Consider the following 21,571-nt stretch of genomic DNA (forward strand, 5'->3'; position numbering starts at 1 on the left):
GTAGAAATGTCATAAATTTAAACACACACAATTTGATAGTTTCTCTCATCTTAAAAATACAAATCTAACTTTTCTTATACTTTTTGCTTAGTTTTCCATTAACATATAGAAATTTTTGTAAATTTTTGTTTTATATAAGAATGCTAACTTTCTATCCTTACATTTCTTTTTATTTTGCAGTATGAATTTCTAGAATAAACCCATGTGTAGGATGGATGTAAGATTTCCAACGGCTATGATTTGAAAAATCTGATGCAGTCAATTAGTTCTTAATAACTAATAATCACTGCCTTGTCATTGTTGTGGATAAGGGTTCTCAGGTTGAAGGAAATGAGTTAAGGCTGTCATCACTGATGTTTGGTTTCTATCTCCTCTTCAATTTTAATTTTTTATAGAAAGGTATACATAATTTATATATGTATATAATTTCTCACTATATATATGTGTGTGTGTGTATATATATATATAGAGAGAGAGAGAGACAGAGAGAGAGATCTACTTCTTTTAGGAGGAAGTCTAAGTAATCAAAGGTTTTAAAAAGAGACATTCAGGTAAGTAAACTTCACATCCCTATTTTCCAAACATGTCACAAAACTATCACATCAATTTTTCCTTGTTTTTTCAGCTTTAGATTCCAAATAGTTAGCTACAACACTACCAATCCCGTAGGAATCAGAAACACTCTTTTGTAAAATGATTTTGCTTTGATTTAAATAACTATTTTGATGCCACATTTCCAATATCTGTGTGTTAGCCCAAATTTCTCATCCATAATGTTTTTATAAAAATATACACATGCCATAAAACTGAATGACTTGCTTTATCAGAAGCAAATATTTATATTTTTATATGTGTTTCTTTACATACACACACACCTTATTCAAAATGGATTTAGTCAGTATTGATATCATCTGATTATAAAAGAAAAGAAAATTGCACGTACAATTTAAAGTGTTTTCATACTTGTTAAACTTATAGTTTAACAAAAATGGTAATGATTCTATTTAGTAATTTAGCCTTTAAGTGAAATATTTTTAAATTAAAAACAGTTTATTTTGTTTTAAACACTCATCAACATATTGAGTTAAATCATTTCTTTTATTTAAAATAGGAGGTCATTAGATTGCTTTGTCCTAAAGAGTGTCTGAGAGATGCTGGCCTATCTTATCTCAGTCTCATATTTTTTTTCCTTCTTCTCATTCTAGGACATGCCTTTAATTTGTAAATTGTTGTCTCCATAATTCAATATGTGGCAACACTGGCTACTGGTAGGCTCAAAATAGGAGTTGAAAGTAAAGGATCTAAACCAGGTCATTAATATCTATTTTGTTCATATCTTGTCGCCATGTCAACCTTAAAATGAGTATCAAGACACGGTTGCATTCTGAGGTCTACCAATACCTTACCTTATTTTGGGTGTCTGGTGCCTGCCTGCACTTGTGTGGGAACACAAAGGTAACATGGGTACCTTCAGTATTACATATTTTGGTGTATACATATTTATGTGGAGATATACATAGCCATAGCAATATAAAATTAATTATTATTTCTTATTATCCTGCAGAGAAGTACAGTCCTTAATATGTATAAGCAATACACATTTTGTCACATATTCTTTCATTTTCTGAAAGCTGACCAAAATTTTGCAGAAAATAAATATTTATGTGAAAGGTAAGTACATGTAAATAAATAAAGGTACATGAAAAAACAAGATGAAGAATAAATGGGCATCAACATTTATAAAGCATCTAATATACCTCAACTTCCCATCAGATTATTTATGGGCTGTTTTCTTTCATTACGGTAAAGTAACCATTGCCTGCCAAAATGGGAGACATTCTAAATTAAGGAACGGGTGAAGTTATTATGCTGTGTTCACTTTTGGTATTTCACCTCTAGTGCCTTTATTTTAATTACAAACAAGTCATTACAAATACACAATATATTATCTTCCTCTTTAAGTATAAAACCTGCATAGAGTAACAGATAATATCATAGTTTTAACACTGTCCTACCCACGTGTCTCATATATGTGTAGCTTTCATTGTATTTCCAAAATACAATTCTACTTAACAAAATTACTGTATAAAACTGTAAAGGAATTTTTAAAATACTTGCCTGAAATCCAAGGAGCTTTTCACTAGGCTTAATGTGCCTCTGAAATTCACATTCTATGGGTTGTATCACTTTGATTCCATCTTCATAAAAAACATAGAACATGTTCCCAATTCCCAGACCTTAGGAGTAAAAACACATTCAAAAGTTCAAAATAAAATTATCAGAAACATTTACAACCAAAACTCAGTGCCCCTCACATTGCTGGTAAGAGATCAATTTGTGAAGTCCTATAATGCTAATAAAGCAAACCATGTGAGACCTTTACCATATGCCCAAGTAACTCTGCAATATTATGCAGACATTCTACTTCATCTCTCTGATCTGCAAGTCAGTGATTTCTTTAACATAATTCAACAAATGTTTCATATATTTAAAAATAATTATAAATGGAAATAAAATCTTTCATACATAGATTATATCTGCTACCATCCCTACTTAATTTAGGTGCTGATTAAGACACAAAAGTACTTTTTGAAGAATCATATTTATCCTATTTCTATTAGAGTTCCCTAAGGAAAATAAAATGGCTTTCTTTGCAGGAATTTAGCTTATATAGAGACTTTTAGAAACAAAAAGACCAAGTCCCCCAGATTTTGGAGAATATGTATTTTCCTAAAATAATGTTTGTAAATATAATCCTACTAGAGGTCTTACATATCAGTTTTCATAGTGACAAAGTTTGGGGTCTATTTCTCCAGTTTAAAATTTGAATTAATTTAAGGTCTTGCAAAAATCTCATTTAAATCATACTTTTAATTTCTTTTCACAGTGAGGGTTTGGGTGTGTGACATCTCAGAAATTCATCTAACATATTATAAACCCACACCTCATGGGTACGGATGCTACAGATTAGACATCTGGAATGTCGTGGAGTTAACGGAGGTCTGCACCTGGGGACTTGTCACGTATGATTGCACACCTGCTCTCTTTGTTTCCTCTGCTTCTGATTTGTTCCAACATGTCCAGACTAAGAGCATGTAGTTCTCCCTTTCCTGATCCTCACCTGAGTACCTCATCCAGGTGTACTGGTTTGCACAATCATATTTATTCAGTATAACTATACCTCACATAGTTCAGTGAGAGCCAATAGATAAACAATTATACTGAAATCTTGATAGTTTGAAAAGCAAAACATTGTTCTTTAAAATGCTTAACTTTTAAAAACATTTACTTTTAATTTTTACTTCAATTGAGGACACCTGCAAGGCCCATGAAGTCAAGCCTGAGGATTACAATAAAAGTTTATTGATTTGTAAAAAAAAAAAAATTTGTTTATTCAACTTAAGCCACATTTATTTTTGTTAAATATGTTCCTAGTTAATTTTAAAAGTCACCATCTATTCTTAGGATTCAGAGGAAAATGTATTTGATCATAATTATCTCTTTATTGGTGTTTATACAGAGTGAAATTATTTCTAATAATGCATATATATTTTAAATGATCCAGATTATTTTGGCACATCTTATTATTGTTTTATAAATATTTTACAGTCCTCATATTTTAATACATGCAATCTTTATCAGTTAATTGTGCATTTTAATTCCAGAGTGCACAATGTTACAATGAGATATTCCAAAACAGTAGCAGAAGTAGCAAGAACTAAATTCAAGTTATGTTTTCATAAAATAAAATTTAAGAGTTGTCAGCTACAATTTATAATTATAGCTTTGAATACAGAGGGATCAATTCCATACCAAAAGGATACAACTTACAAAAACTGCTTATGCAAAAAATTGATTTGTATTAGCAAGCTTCTGTGTAAACATTGTCAGAACGTTGATGTGTGCTATGTATCAGTGACTAGCAAATTAACAATACTGGTAGTTGAAACTTGTATCTGATTTTCAGTTGTGTCAGTTACGTACAAAGCTCGTAACATTTTTTAATGAACATGACTATATTCTCCTTCAGGTATTGCACGATTCTGCTCCACAGTCAGGAGTCTGAATGTGTTTGAACTTGACAACTACTCTAAGTGCACACAGTTTGCAATGTTTCTTGAAGTATTCCCTGCCCTTATTCCTATGGATATTTTTATTGTGTTATTTTACTATATTCTGTGCACAGTACAGTCAGTGGGATTCCACAGATGAAATTTCTTGAGCTGTATTTTCCTCTAAAACTTGCTTAATCCATGCAAATCACTTTCAAAACTGAAAGTCCATTTTCTTGCTTTTAAAAGTATGAGTTACATACACATCAGCATTTTTACAGAGTATAAGCTACTTTCCCAGTTACAAGTTATTGAAAAATACAGATAAAGTTATGAAACGTTTAGTTTGCATTTTACTGTTATTGGTGGGAATATAACTCCCTAGTGTTTATGAAATAGTAATGCCAACAAAGTATCATGTATAAATATATGTTAAAATAATAAGATAAACTGAACACCTATGTATCAATCACTCCGCTATGAAATAAAACTTTATCTTCAGAGCCATCTGTGTCTTCCTCTCTTCCTTACCTACACGAGTGATATTTTGCATTTATTTTCTTGCTAGACATATTTTGTTCATCAATTACTAGGTTTTAGCAGCAGAATTTATAATCTGAATATATGATGCAGCTATATATCATTTTAAATTTGCTGCTATAATATTATAATTTATTTTGAATATACTAGGCATAGAATGATATGAATTACCTGATGCTTGAGATGTGGTAATTGAAAACACATGCTGATTTTCACTTTGGGGCGTTTGTTAGCTTAATCTGTATAGGAAGCAATAACATATCTGTGTATGTTCATTATAACTATTAAGTTTCCATGCCCTAACCTTTTTTTATTTTTGTGTGGGAGAATATAACAAAGAGAGATAAACTTAATTTTCTGAATTCAGACAGCTCAGAGGTAAATCACGACTATAGAACTTACTGTTGTATCGTGGGAAAGTTATTTCCCATGTAATATCTGTGCTGTAATTTCTCCATCTCATAATTAGATTTATGCAGCTGTTGTAAGAAGTAAATGAGATGGAGAAAGGAAAACATGTAGCAGAGTGACTTGAACTCTTACTATGAGTTCAAGAAATGGTAACTGTCCCTCTTTTTATGACTGACATTATGTCTTCTTTGAAACATCAGTGAAAAAAAATGGTGAAATGGCATCTAACCAAAATGTGATTACTGTCCTCCTGCTTTCCTCAAATCTACTCTGTGAGATATACTACTAGCACATTTCAGTTTTCTATGAGATTGAATTCTATGAATGCGTGAGCCTGCTAAAAGAGCAACTTGATTTTCTAGTAGAGCAGTTCTCAAAGTTGATTCTTTCAGAGGGTCTGCAAAGTCAAAACTATGTTCATAATAATGCTAAGATGTCATTTGCATTTTTCTCTCTCATTCTCACAAATTAGATGCTTCCAAATGTGGAATGTAGTTCTCAACAGGCTACTTGACATATGATGTTATGAGTGATATCACAACAGTTCAATGCAGAAGCAAATATAGGAATCCAGCATCTTTTATTCAGCCAGATATTTTAAAAATTTGCAAAATGTACAACAGTGAGTCTTAATATAACTTTACAAATAATGTGATATTTATGGCTACATGTAATGGGTTATTTATTATGGTTATTTTAAACAAATAAATAAATACATATTTTAATTTTCTCTGTTTTAATTTCTTATATAGTAAATACAAGTGGATAGAAATAACCCACATAAACAAAAGCTCTTGGAATTGTGAATAATTTTGAGTCCCCAAAAGTCTGACAACCATGTAGGTTTCAGTTACCATTCTCTCCTCATTGATGCTTTCTATTGCAGTTTATTACAAAGGCTCTTGACTTCAGTAAAAGCTTTACCACTCTAGCCACGGTAAAGATTAGGAGTATGTGCTGTTTTGTCTTTTTTCATCCCCTGTGAAGACAGACACAGGTACTTTGTCTTTTCCAGGTCGATTGTTAATCTAACAAAGTACAGTAGCACAAAAAAGTGATCCATAATTTGTTTTTTCTTTCTGAGCTCTTCTTCTTCTTTGTTTTCCTTTCTATACAGAGAGGACATGGCAAGAATTACTTGCAGTCTCATAAGAGAGAAGTATTTCCCAGAGGGTTTTTCAACCAATACTGCACCTTTAAATACATGAGATGGACTGAGAAAAAAATGTACGTAATTCACATTCTTGTCTCAATCCTTTGAGGATTTCTTCTCAAGAACAATAGTGTATCATGATAATATAGTTACATTATGTATTATAAATTACATATATATTCCATAGTTTATATCAAGAGTAATATTTGGTTAATGTGTGATTATTGGATGAATATTTAAGTCAATAATAAAAATATTTTGTGCTGATGTTTGCCTTCCTCTGACTTAAACCGCCATTACTTTAGCATTTAAATTATGATCAATGGCAAATTATAATCCTACAAAGCACTGATTTGGTAATCAATCAAAGATAAATCAATGTTTGGTGTTAAAGTCCTTTATTAGTTGATATTATATCATTATTTTCCCTTTCAAGTGATCCTAAACTTACTCATATTTTTAATATAGAAGAAATCTTTTTTTATTTTTAGCTAAAGAAAGATATAGGCAAGAATAGATGGTCTATATTGCATCTCTCACCTTGAATAACTCAGCAGGGAGGGATTTTTGTTTCATGAATGTTCCCATTTTTGTATCTCTGTCTTTGGAGTTAAAATCCTTTTCACATACATAGCAATACCAAACCATCACACCTCAAAGAGATTTCTATGTTATGTTCAACTAAAATTAGACTGACTTCCTCTCTCATTCTTCTAGCAGATATTCTGGGAGTGACTGTGTTAAGCTCTTTATTAGCCACTATTAATCCAGGAAAGTGGGTACTGTCTGAACATTATATATATTGGTCAGAGTGATATTATCTAAAACCAGTCCTTTTAAGTCAGAATTCAATTTCATGAACTTCCAAAGATATGCTGAAAAAAATTGAATGCATATATACATGATTCATTTCACATTTAATAATTAACATAGCAAAGGTTATAACATAATAGAGTATTTGTTTGCTACGTAGTTAGTATTAGGTGAAATCATATGGATAATTATATATGTACACATGTATATGTGTGTATACATATATGCATACGTGTGTGTATACACATATATCTGAAAATGGTTATCTCTTGTCAGATTCATTTTTGATTTGAAAACAGGTTTATGAGATACTTTGAAGCGCTAAAATTTGACATTTGTTTTCATCAGAGAAGGTAGGGAACTTGCAAATGAAAACATTGACAGCTTTCATCACTTTGGCGATGGCATCGCAGCCAGCCATTAGAAGGCGTGGTCTCTGCCTCACCCAATTATATGACTCACTAAGTCTCATGAATTTAGAAGCCTTACCCTCTGAAAACTCTCCTTTTTCATTTTAAGTATTTCACCAGCATTATTGTGAGACAGTAATCTGGTCCTGAGAACCTTAGCAAGTTTTTGTCTCTAAAAATAATTATACAGGAGGCTCAAGTAGCTCATTAAGCAGGCGTGCATGCTCCTATATTTCCAATGCTCCCCTGCAGCATATAATGGTCTGGACAACGAAATGTGAAAAATCTCAGGCTAAAGGAGTTAAGAGCTGACCTGCTTCCTATTATTCTTTTTTCCCCACTTTGGTGATATTATAGTTCACAAAGCTAATCAGATGATGTGAACTTTTTTGCAAGATTTCACTGTAATGTCTACTTGTACCTGGTGTTGGTTGGTGTTAATTAGCTCAACTAATACAGAAATTTATTTGAACCATTTCTATACCATATTTATGTGTGAATAGATTCATAAATATTTACAAAGAATAGAAGAGACAATTTTTATAAATATGGAAAATATCAATATACATATTTTTGCTTTCAAATCATTGGATATCACATCAAGCCAGTATTTCCCAAAGTAGCGTCAGTTAAATATTGATTCTATAGGTATTCATCAAAATAATTACGTTATAATAAATTTAGAAAATTCTGTGTCATATAATGAACCACCCAACATCTCTTCTTAGAGTCTGAAAGTAGTATGTTTAAAAGTTCAGCTTAATCCTGCAGTGAATAAAATGTTTTAAGTTCCTTTAATTCAATGCTTATACAAACATTTATTATTGTTAGACCTTATAACATATACCCAAACTGTTGTCTACTAAATAAATACTAGGAAATACTTTATTAGATTATATTTGATAACAAAATCATAAAAAATATTGTAGAAGAGACCCAATCCTACTGAATCTTTTAATGTGTATATTGAAATCATATAGGTAGTAAAATTAGTTGACAATAAGAATGATTTAACCTTTAATTTACTAGATTGAGAACGTCTTTAGAGTAGATACTAGTTCTTATCTTTATATTTCCAGTGCTTTCAAAGTGTTCTACATACAGTAGGCTCTTTAAAATATTTGTCAGTAAATGAGTGAGATACTTCTTCTCTTTGAAAACATTGTATTTTTACACTCCTGCTAACTTGAATCACGGCTAGAAAAGAACTGAAAGGTGAACGCAGAAACAGAGGACCCTTTCATGCTTAAATATCCATGTGATTAATAAGATAATATACACAAAATTCAGTAAAGTTGATTTAGCTCACAAAGTCCTGGATAAGCCAGATTCTGATGTATACATTTAAAAATAATTTTTCAGTTAAACAAAATTTTATAGATCTTACACTTTCATGTAAGTCATATGACATTATGAGAGGTATTATCATTTTAAACTCTCTTTCCATTATTATTCATCTAAAAATGCTTGAAATTCTTCAATGGGTTCTTCCTGAGATAAATTTCTCTTGGCCATGGTAAGAAGACAAGCATACAAATAGAAAGCACTGTTAGTGTGGAAATAAAAATGGACCACAGAAAAATGTTGTTCATATTAGTTATTATTCTATCTTTTAAAAACAGAGGTAGAAATTTGCTTTGGAAACTTTCTTTATTATTTTAATTATTTTTTATGAAATAATTGTACACACAGCTGGGGTTCAGTGATTCCTCAAGCTGGTCTATTATCTCTGGCCACCATTATTATTACATGCAATCGTTTCTAATTGTAATGCCTTGCCGATAACTGTGGCATTATAAAAAGTAATTTACAGATTCCTATTAATCTGAGTCAAGTATATTATTTTCTCAAACGTATTATTTTAAATCTTTTTATTTCAAAAAACAAAGTGCTCTGATGATAACTGTACATGAAATAAAAGATTTAAAAACTTTCCCCCAAAACATTTCTTGTATAAGTTTTTAAATTATCTGCAAAATGTACTAAATAGCTCTGATTTCTCAAGCACATATTCTGTGTCAAAGTCATGAAGAGTAAGCACACCACTGATTGATGGAGAATAATTATTGAGAACATACATCTTCAAAGACTAACAGAAGAAAAATTTAAATAAGTAAAAATGATTTCATAAAATGAATCTCAGTGTGATTTTAATTAATCTGCAGGTCTCCTATACTTTTAAGGGTAGTCTGAAGAATATTATATTATTATTACATATCAATGAGTATTATAAACTAATAATGTTAATGACTGTTATCAAGGTCAAATTATAAGGAAGAGTTGTTTCACATATTTTAAGGAGATATACATATCACAAATTTGCAAGGTGAGTCCCAAACTGTATTTCAAGCATTGTTTTAGAAAAGTCTGGCTCAGAGAGGTAAAATGATTCATTCAAATTTTCCCAGCAATTAGCGAACAAAGCTAGATCTATGGTACCCAGAGAAATTTGTTTAATCTCAAGAAGGAAGAGAGTATAAAGAAATGTCTAACGCATATGTTAATCATGTCATATCTGTTTCAGTAATGATTGCATTTGTACGTTCAAATGTGAAATATCCAAGAGGAATAAAATGAGAAGGTAAAGTTACACCAGAACCTCTTTAGTAAACTGGAGTTTAAAGGAGCCTTTACAAAAGATTTGAGGAGCAAGAAATACCAAGAACCAAAAAAAAATCAAGTGTTATGCTCACCTTTTGCTAATTTTAATGGATCTAATATTCTAAGATACTTGGTACAGTATCTAGCACAGTATAAGGGCTCAATGAATGTGTTCTGGTTACTGATATTGTTATTATTCTGCTTCAATAATTTTAGGAAGCTATAACTGGGGAAGAGAAAGTTTTTCTAGGATGGATCCTGAAGGCAGTTATTTTGGCCATTGTTTACCAGGAGTGTAATGATGACTTATCCTTAATTTTCTCCTAAGAATTTAACTAAAGCACTTGGGTTATTTGAATACCTGGGCAAACACATTCCTCTCGGCCTTTGTGACTGATTAAGAAAAACGAAGACAATAATAAATGACCGTGGATGACATTTATTGAGTGCAGACTATATTTAAGGAGTTGATAAAACAACCCTATTGAGAATTAACAACTACCCTTATTTTTGAGATAAGGAATTTGTGACATAAAAAAGCCCTAGGTTACACAGCGGTGCAGAATGGATTTGAATCCATGTCCTTCAAGTTTATAACCCATTTTCTTAAATAATTTATTATAGTCCCTTCATAAGGCAATAGTTTTTATAATTTTTCTTTTTCTAATCTAAATCATGGTTTATTACATAAATTATGTTTAAGCTTGCTTTCATTTATTTAACTAATTTTAATTTTATACTCTTAAAAGCATTTCCATATATTGTAATATAACTTCCTGATTATATATCAAAAATAAATCAGGCTGATGAGGAGTTATAAATATGTTTAATGGTAGCAGGTTTACAGAAGAATGTTGATTTATGATCAAATAAAAATATTGAGTCAAAATAAAAATGAATAAAGCAATTATTAGAACTGATAGTCAATACATCTAAAAGTTAAGCAAAATAATCACAATAATATAAAAAATAATGGAATTTACTACCTTCTTCTCTCCATAATATGTTAGCTACTGCAGCATGTTTAAAAGAAAAAGGAGAAAAAGAAAAATGAGTAAAGAGTGATTCAATTACATAGTAATATAAATAACTATTAAAGAGGTCACAATCTCTAAGACAGAACATGCACATAAAAATAGTGAGGATGAACTCAACGATCTATATTAATAAAACAGTAAAATGCTGGGAGTATAATAATGTTCTATTCATGTCTTGAAATAGCCAATTCTTCTTTGGAATAAAGATTTTGTTAATAAACAAAAAAAAATTTATGTATCACTGAAAATAAAGGGATATTTAAGTTAATTTTAATAAAATATATCTTTAGAACACACATTAGTAAAGACTATTTATTTGACAGCTTAGTTAAAAGTTACTAATTGAAACAGTTATAATTTTAGAATTCTCAATAATTATAAGTAATGCTTCAACATAATATGCAATATTCCTGAGCAAGATGAGTTCTTATAAATACAGGATTTTGAACGCAGAAATAGCCTATTTTTAAGTAGTATATGCTTTCACTTTTTAAGCCAGCATAATAAAATATATCTAAATATATCTTGTTTAATTCAATGCACAATAATGCTTCATATTAAATTATTCCTGGACAATAGGTTTATTAAATACTGTATAGGGACTAAATCAACATAGAGTTAAAATATTAAGACAGAAATAAAAATACCAATTAAAAATATTCTCAACAAAATGCCTGATTCCCTTACTAATCCAAATTTATCTAATTCTATATAATTTCTCTTTTTTTGAAGTATAGTTGATTTACAATTCTATTAGTTGCAGGTGTACTTATATACTTTCAAAGCAGAAAAATACTGGCGAAAAGAAAATGTAACTAAAGGAAGAGCTCATCCACATATAATTACTTCCTGCATATGTTTACCATATTAAACATAATCACTTTTCTAAAACTAAACCCTGATCATCAGTGTAGCAGAGCCAAGACTGGAATCTAGCACTCCTAGCTGGAGGGTGGAGGTCCAAGTCATGCAGTCTTCAGCACCTACCATAGTATAAAAAATACTTTTTTGTAGAGTAAGCATTTTTTTGAGATTCTTGGCATTTTTAATTCTTTAGGAATATTTATTCAAATATGCATTCTTGGTACTTGCATCCCTTCAGCACATTTTGTGCTGCTGTTCTTGTTGCCTATGGTGTGCTTGGAATGAATATGTAAAAGGACAGATCCTAGTCACAAGGAGAGAACATGGACCTGAGAAAGGAGAGAACCATGCTAAAAATGATTATAAGCATGTGATAAGTGCAATTAAAGAAACAAATATCAGGTTCGGTGGCAATGGGCAGGACGGGATAGTCACCTTCAAGGGGCAGAAGCTGGGAAGTGGAGGGACCACTTCATTGGACTGCTGAAGCTCAAGCAAGATAATGCCACCCAAGCTTACAAGGGGTTGTCGGGTGCAGGAGGCATGAGATGTTCAAGGTATATCAACGGGACACGTTATAACGTATTCAGCGAAATTTAAGTAATTGGATATATTTGGAGGGCAAAACTGACAGAAGATACAGCTGGAGAATTTGACCCTTACAAGGTCAAGAAAGTCTTTTATATTACATGGTACACAGGAGATTCAATTTTCTTCTGTAGGCTCAGGAAAGATGGAGCCATGATTAGACTAATTTTATTTTTCTGGCTTATAAACAAAAGTAAGTAGACCTATGTTTCCTCATATCTCCACCAATGGAAAATGGTGTGCCAATCGTGTGCCAGGCATTGTATTCAGCGCTACCATACACAGAATAAAACAGACCCAGGCTCTGTGCTAATCGAGTTTATACACTAGTTGAGGGGAAAAGAAACAAAAAACAAAAAATGGATTCAAATCATGTAATTTCAAAATTACAAATTTAATATGTTATGAAAGAAAGGAACACAGTAATGTGAATGCTTTTAATGAGTGGATTAGGCATGATCAGTGAAACTGGGGGAAACGTCCTTAATGGTGATGGTGAAGGTGAAGTCTAAAACATGAAGAAGAGGAACCCAGGGAGGGTTGTAGGAATCAGACTCCCAGACATAGGAAAAACATGTACAAACCCTAGTGGGTATGTCAAAGCACCGCTATTTTATTATTATTCTTATTATTTCATACTTCCACTTAGTTCCCTGACCAGGGATTGAACCCGACCCCTCAGCATTGAGAGCACAGAGTCCTAACCACTGGGCCACCAGGGAATTCACAAGCACTGCTATTTTAAAGGACTAACGACAGGTATTTTTAAGACATGCAATCCTTTATGAGAAAGTACCAAAAATACATGGTTTGTAATATTAATACCAGGTAAGGTAAAATTCAAAGCACTATATAATGAATTTAAAATTATATAAACTAAAAACATAGTATTAAAATATGAAGCAAAATTATTAGGACTAGATACAAAATTTATAAACCAACCATCATATTCTGCTTCTTTAACTCATCACCTTCGGTATTTGAAAAATGAAGGGAAAAAACACAGTTTCAATAATACAGTTATTATGACTAAATCAGTGTTTTCATAATGAATGTTTTGTGATAAAAACAGGAAGTGTTTTCAAGTTTTCTTGAAAGATAATCAAGAGTAGTCACAAAGTAACTGGAAAATAGAAAGTCTTTCTGTATTCTGTAGGTATATTCCAATAATCATAAATTGTTAAGACATTTTCTGACAACAATAAAGCAAATATGAAAATGTATTACAAGTATTTAAACCCACTAAATTCTTCAACAAATTAAATATTTAAAAAATCAAATATAATCATAATTCATATAAAACAACAAAAATGCAAAAATAAAATTCAATATGTGGACCCAAAGACTTTTGGCCAAAAGATAACACATAGGCTTAATTAATGCATCACTGAACAAAATAGGGAGGGAGAGAGAGAGAGGAAAAAAGTAGAAAGAGGAGGAGATGGGAAGTCGGGAAAGAGGGAAGAAAGAAGAAATGTGTGTAGCTATGAAAATTTTAAATTAATGTAGAATCTTTTGGTAATAAATTTGATAATCTCTATATCATAAAAATTCCAAGGAACTATAAATATCCAAACTGAACGTAAAGAAGAGATTTGAATAAAAATAACCATGGTGCTAATTAAACCACTTTCAAAAATAGTTTCTTCCCAAGATGCTCTTAGAGTCTAAGGCTTCTATAAAAAGTACTTACTTTCAAGAATTATATAATTCCAGTTGTATTCAGTGTTGTTAGAATATAGATCAAGATGAAAACGTTCCCATTCAGTTTGTAAAGTCAGCAAAAGGGTTGCCAATAAGTGATAATAGTAGCAAAGCAAAGAGAATTACAGGATACTTTCATTAATGACAAAAATGACAAATAAAATGCAAGTGAAATTCACCAGGATATTAAAAGTTTGATCATAGACAGGAATCCTCTTGGAATGAAAAAAGGATTTGGTAGAAATTTAGTTAAGAAATCAATTCATCTGATATAATATATTAGAATATCAAATGAGAATGACAAATATAATTTAAATTTAAAAACATAATCTGATGAAATGTATCACATATTACTAAGTGTAATATACTCTTAGTAACCTGGCAAACTAAGAGTAGAGGCATATTTTATATTAATATAAATGTGTTTTTTTAATGTTAAAAATTAACTAGAAATTTATTTTGATGAACCAAACACTTTATTAAGCCCAGAAACAAATATAAATTATATAAGCACTGTAAACTTGTAAATAAAATAATCAAAATTTGAAGCTAAAATGAGTCACAAAGGTTAAATTAAAATTACGCATAAAAATTGCAAGAGGATTCAGTTAGGTGACAAGACATAAGATAAATACCCCAAATTCTACATTCTTATGTAAGAATTAGAAGATACAATAGAAGATTTCATTTACAATAGCCTCAAAGTATAATATATCAACGATTTACTAAAATATAAAAAATATAGCAAATCAAGTGTAACATTCACTAAAAGTACACTAGATGGGACACTATATTATTCCTAGATAAGAGAATAAATCTTATAAAGATAAAATTTATTCTGAAAATACTTAATTTAAAAATGTCATGTATTGTTTTTATCTGTTTAGAACGTGTTTTATATATTTATTGTACAAAGTCAGAATGTGCATTACATTAAATAAATACTTTGAATTCAATTACACAGGTAAAATAACCAAGTCTATTTTCCTTATATGACTTTTCATTATTTTTCTAATTTTTACATAAATGTGTACATGAAAGGGGGAGTTTCTGATACAATATATAAATATGTGACAGGTAAAAATTCATTTATCATAACCTGGCTAGTCTAATGTTATTCACTGTGCATTATTCCATCATATGGATTTCTACTTTTTAAAAATACAATTGTTCATTGTTTGTCACCTTAAACCTAGTACCTAAATCAAAGACTAGTATAAGTGATAGGGACTCAATAAATATTTTTGGCCGATCAGTCATATAGATGTATGCATGTATATGTACGTGTACGTGTGTGTGTGCACTGCAATGACCCTCTTTCTAGCTACTTATTTCCATTAGCATACAGCTCTACAAGACGTCTGGCTATGTTTAAAGCCATTGACACCTGTTGCCAGATTGATTTCCAAAAGGTTGCTGTCAGCACCACCAGCTGTCCAGGAAAGTATTCATCCCACCACACTCAAGGTGGACTATTAATGTGTATGTGTGTATGAGCATGCATGTGTGTGCAAGCTTACCAAGTGTGAATAAATACTATCTCTTACATATATTAGTTTGCTTTTAAATTATATTGACTCTGCTTGCACATATATAAATAAAACTTTCCTCTATTTATATCCTTAATCGCTTATCTATTGGGATGTAACTTTGATAATTTTTACACTTTTAATAGCTGCTTGTAGATTAGAATAACTCTATTTTGTCACATTAATTTATTCTTCATTAAAATATAAACAGCAACCTATAATAAATGCAGGCTTGATGATGCCACTCATTTGCTTAAAAACATAATGCATGTATCTGTGTTTGTGTGTATGTGTGTGCGTGTATGTGTGTGTGTAAGATCAAAATCTTTAGCATAGCACATATGGTCTTCCATGATATGCCTGTGTCATCCTAAAGTCACATTCCAAACATCAAGTCATTTTGAATCTCTTCATTGTTACACATGTATTACATTTGCATGAATAGCCTCACCAAAATTCTTCACCTAACTTGACCTTAATTGTCCTTTAAGATCCAACTTAGCTTTTATCTATAGTTAGCCTGTCTGGAACCAGGAGTTGGGTTAAATGACTCTTTTTCTCTACATATGGAATCCTGTGAAACATCTGTGGCCTTCCATAATGTACCATACCTACATTATCTGTCCTGAAATCTTTCATCTATAATTAGATAATGAAAACCTCAAAGTTACAGAACTCCAGTATTCAATACTTATCCACAACTTAACTGAAATGTAAATTTCCTTTTGGAGATAACATATGTCTTATAATGAAAATGTGGTTCAATGGAACAGATGCATAGACACCAGGAACTTTTATTAATGCTCTTTTCGTAAATTGCTTTATTTTGTAAATTAGGGACTTGCAATTATAGTCAAATGATGGATGCCATATTAAGTATGCTGTCTCTATGAGAAAACACATGTGAAGGGTGAATATTACATAAGCAAAAGCAATTACCTAGTTAACTATGGAGCAGCATGCTATAGCACTGAGCAGCTATTTTTCTTGGCTACTCATGTGTAAATTGCTTGGCCTTTCAACTAAATAAGTTTTTTGCTCATCCTTGTCTTTGTCTGAAAGTGTAAGGTTGGCACCAGTGCAAAACATTTTTTGATAAGCTACATTTATGTAAGTGTAACATTTTAGCTAGATGTCTTATTGACTGTTTCTCCATTTGGACTTAAAAAATTGACTTAACTTCAGAAGGCAAATGAAAAAGGGCAATGGCAAAAGAAAATATAGATAAAAATTTAATGTATCTGAAAAAATGTGTGGTTAGTGTCATGGTAGTTGAAATTTCTTTGAATGTACATATGGAGAAGGAAATGAGACATTAAAACATACTATTTTGGGGATGGAAACTATATAAGATATGCCAAATACACTGCCTGCCATATGCCAAATTCAAAGTCACTTTTAAGTGAAACTGTCACTCTTTTAGCACTGACTGAAGACGATTCTCCCAAGACTACAGATTCCCAACCTAGTGTCTAGAATTAGCTGATTAGGCTATAGTGCCAAGCTTACATTAAAGCATACAACCTGAAACTAGCCATGACTCCATGGTTTTAAATTCTATGAAGTGATGACATAGGATAATAATATTCTTTTGGGGGTGTAATTTGAATCAAGAAATCATTTTAGAAAGCCAGGAGTACAGAGAACTGGAATTGTAAGAATGCATAGCAAAAGGCACCATGACATAGAATTAAGGCTGTGATAATTTGTGCTCATGCAGATCAGGATTCAATTAGATGTGAACGGGAGGAAGACCTATGCAACCCATGGGAGAAGCAAGAGTCTCAGCCGTTGTCTGACTATGTAAAGTTGGTTTCTGGGTTCTGAATGCAGATACATCTCTGACTGCTTCACATTGCCAGTTCAACATTCACATCCATTTTAAAATAACCTATACTTAACCAAAGAGAGAGAGTCTACTCCTGGCAACAAAGTGAATCAGATTGAAACCAAGACAATGTAATAATTATTCCCATGTCAAGAGGTAAAACTGTCATTATACACAGATGATGTGGTACTATATATAGAAAAACCTAAAGACTCCACACAAAATAGTAGAACTGATAAGTGAATTCAACAAGGTAGCAGGATACAAGACTAACATACAGAAATCAGTTTCATTTCTTTACACTAACAATGAAATATCAGAAAGAGAATGTAAACAAACAATCTCTTTTACAATCACATCAAAAAAAATAAAATAATTAGGAATGAACTTCACCAAGGAGGTGAAAGACTTATATGCTGAGAACTATAAAAACAGATAAAGGGAATTGAAGATGATTTAAAGAAATGGAAAGATATCCAGTGCTCTTGGACTGGAAGAATTAATATTGTTAAAATGGCCATATTACCCAAAGGAATCTACAGATTTAATGCAATACCTATTAAAAAAAAAGTATGATATATTTCACAGGACTAGAACAAATACTCCCAAAATGTATATGGAACACTAAAGGACCCAGAATTGCCAAAGCAATCGTGAGCAAAAAGAACAAAACTGGAGTCATAACCCTCCTAGACTTCAGACAATACTACAAAGCTACAGTAATCAAAACAGCATGGTACTGGCACAAAAACAGAAATACAGATGAATGAAAGAGAATAAAGAGCCCAGAAATAAACTTACACACCTATGGACAATTAATCTTCGACAAAGGAGGCAAAAATATACAATGGAGAAAAGACAGTGTCTTCAGCAAGTGGTGTTGGGAAAGTTGGACAGCCAAATGTAAAACACTGAGGTTAGAACACACCTTCAAACCATACACGAAAATAAACTCAAAATGGCTTTGAGACTTAAATATAAGACAAGACACCATAAAACTCCTAACAGAAAACATAGGCAAATCATTCATCAACATTAATCATAACAATGTTTTCTTAGGTCCGTCTCCCAAAGCAATAGAAATAAAAGCAAAAATAAACAAGTGGACCTAATCAAACTTATAAGCTTTGCACAGCAAAGGAAACCACAAAATGAAAAGACAACCTACGGACTGGGAGAAAATATTTGCAAATGATGCAACCATCAAGGGCTTAATTTGCAAACTACACAAACAGCTCCTATAACTCAATAACAAAAAAACAAACAAGCCAATCAAAAAATGGACAGAAGACCTAAATAGATATGTCTCCAAAGAAGACATGCAGATGGCCAATAGGCACATGAAAAGATATTCATCAGCACTAATTAGAGAAATGCAAATCAAAGCAACAATGAGGTACCACCTCACACCAGTCAGAATAGCTATCTTTTAAAAATCTACAAATAATAAATGTTGGAGAGGGTTTGGAGAAAAAGGAACCCTCTTACACTGTTGGTGGGTTTGTAAATTGTTGAAGTCACTATGGAAAACAGTATGGAACAAAAAACTAAAAATAGAGTTGCCATATGATCCAGCCATCCCACTCCTGTGCATATACCCAGACAAAACTATAATTTGAAAAGATACATGCATCCCTATGTTCATAACAGCACTATTTACAATAGCCAAGACATGGAAACAGTTATATATATATATATATATATACATATAACTGAGTCACTTTGCTGTACAGCAGACATTCAACACAAGATTGTAAATCAACTATAGTTCAATAATTTTTTTTTTAAAAAGAATTATTCCCATGTCAAAGATTTAAGCCATCGCCTGAAACAAATGAAAACGGTACCCATCTTTCCTTCCAATGCCAAACAAAGTAAGCATAGTGTCTGCAGTGGTATAACATGATGAGTAAGAAAGTATCTCAAACTCAGCGGCTTAAAACAACAAAAAGCATTTATGTCTTTATGGAGGTTTTTTGGACAGAGGGGGCGCTCTGGCTTGGGGTTTCTCATGAGGCTTCAGTCATCTGCAGGCTTGACTTGGGCTGGAAGATCCACTTCCATGCAGGTTCACTTGACTGGCTGGGAATTTGGTGCCAGCTGTTGGCAGAAGGTCTCAGTTTACTCCTGGGACTCACCCCAAGGCTGCTTAAGTGTCCCCCTATGCTGGCAGTTGGCTTTCTCCATAATAAGTGATCCAAGAGAGCAAGGCAGAGCCATAATGCCCTTCATGAACCATCTTCAAAAGCCATACACCTTCTCCTGTATCCTACTTTATTTATGATAGAGACCTGATCTGTTTCAATGTGGGAAGAGACTACAAGGGTGAGTGAAACAGAAGAGGAGGAACATTAGGACCATGTTGGACACCACACAATGGTAGTGTAACAGACTGCTTACTAAGGAAACATCGAGAAAATCTAACTCCCTCTTAGCCAGATTGCCAAGACCTAAGCTTCTCTTAATATAGAAATTCTAAGCCTACTATTGTCAGGAAGCGACTCGATTTTGAGAATTCTTCACACAAATGACTGGCTGTGGTTTTTACATGATAAACAATAAACAGTGACAGTATTAAACAACTGTGGGTAATTAGCTACAGATATATAAGAGACCAACTTTGCCTTCTAATTCACTTATACACCCTGCTATTTTAGGTAGATGGCAAGCAAAGTTACTTCCTCTTTTGCTTTGACTTCCTCATCTAGAAAATACACCACATGGTGAATTAGAGAATTTGAAAAATAAAATGATTATAACACATTTTAAGTAGTACGTGGCACATAATGTTATATATATATATATATATATATATATATATATATATATATCTCCTAAGCAGAACTCAAGATCATCATACTTATAGAAATTAAATTAACAGAGAGGTAGCAAAAAAAAAAAAAAAAGTTGCATAAAATTATATTCTAACCTATCATTAGGGTTACCAGAGGATTCTCTTTATTATCATTTGAGAGAACAAAATTATTAGAAAAATAGAAGACTACTTGGATGTTAATTAGCATATGAGCAAAGAAATAATTAAAGATGGTAGACTTTAAAGCTGTAGCAATGAACATCAGTTTTCATAAAAGGGTATTATTTCTAGCAATTTTTATCCCTCCTCTCATATTCTGAACTCTCCACTATTTGATATGTATTCAAATATACATATTTAATATATTTATATTACATACAATGTTAACATATAGATCTAATTATATTTAAACATGGTATAAAATAAAAGATACCCATTCTCTGAAGGAAACTGGCTACATTAAAAAGTTATTTATCATTCAGATAAGTGAAGATGTTTAGATAAATATTTTGTGAGGGAAATTACACATTACAATTACAATCCACAAATGCATTAAATATCATGATATTTAAGGCATTCTGGTTAAATATATAGTTTATAATTCAGTTACATTTGCTTATCTCTAAAGACATTATAAAACAGATATAAAACAGGACAATGAAAGTCAGCAGACACCTAAACAACATAATCACTGAAGTAGGCCATAACCTTAGCATTGGAAATTTCTAGTTATCACAAGATTTAAAAATATATTGGACTTTACACTGCCTGAGAAAGTGTTCATGTAGAAGATGACATAATGTCTCATAAAACAAGCTGATTATAAGTTAACAGAGGTTAACTTCTTCTTGGAACAGATTTCTAAAGAAATTGCATGACATAGAACAGAAAATCAGGCAGTATGAAGATTTTATGAGCATTCAATGAGCTAAAAATGTTCAGTTGCTTAGAACAGTGCCTGGCATGTGCACACACACATACACAAACACACTAGTGTATGTACACACACAACACATATGTTTATATACATAAGTGCACATATATTTTTTGAAAATGAATATGTATTTTTGCTAAACATACATATAAACATAACTTCAAAGATAAGAACTGTAAATTATGCTCAAAAATGAAGCAACTTGCAGCAGTAATATGGCTTATATATCTTGTCTTGTAATGCAGAGAAATAATATAACATTTGTGTGTACACAGTGTGGAGGAACAGATAT

At 31.6% G+C, this 21,571-nt stretch overlaps 1 protein-coding gene across 3 annotated transcripts in view; it reads right to left on the reverse strand.

Annotated features, from left to right (window-relative positions):
- FSTL5 (follistatin like 5) overlaps positions 1-21,571 on the reverse strand; it is a 768,953-nt gene that overhangs the window by 105,085 nt on the left and 642,297 nt on the right. For all 3 annotated transcript variants that reach the window (XM_036853815.1, XM_036853816.1, XM_036853817.1), the window contains 2 exons: positions 10,967-10,993; positions 2,119-2,237 (listed from right to left, as the gene is read on the reverse strand). In XM_036853815.1, the coding sequence (XP_036709710.1) occupies positions 2,119-2,237; positions 10,967-10,993 (146 nt within the window). The remainder of the gene's footprint in view (positions 1-2,118; positions 2,238-10,966; positions 10,994-21,571) is intronic.

Source organism: Balaenoptera musculus, chromosome 5, assembly GCF_009873245.2.
Source record: "Balaenoptera musculus isolate JJ_BM4_2016_0621 chromosome 5, mBalMus1.pri.v3, whole genome shotgun sequence".
In the NCBI taxonomy this organism is placed as follows: domain Eukaryota; kingdom Metazoa; phylum Chordata; class Mammalia; order Artiodactyla; family Balaenopteridae; genus Balaenoptera; species Balaenoptera musculus.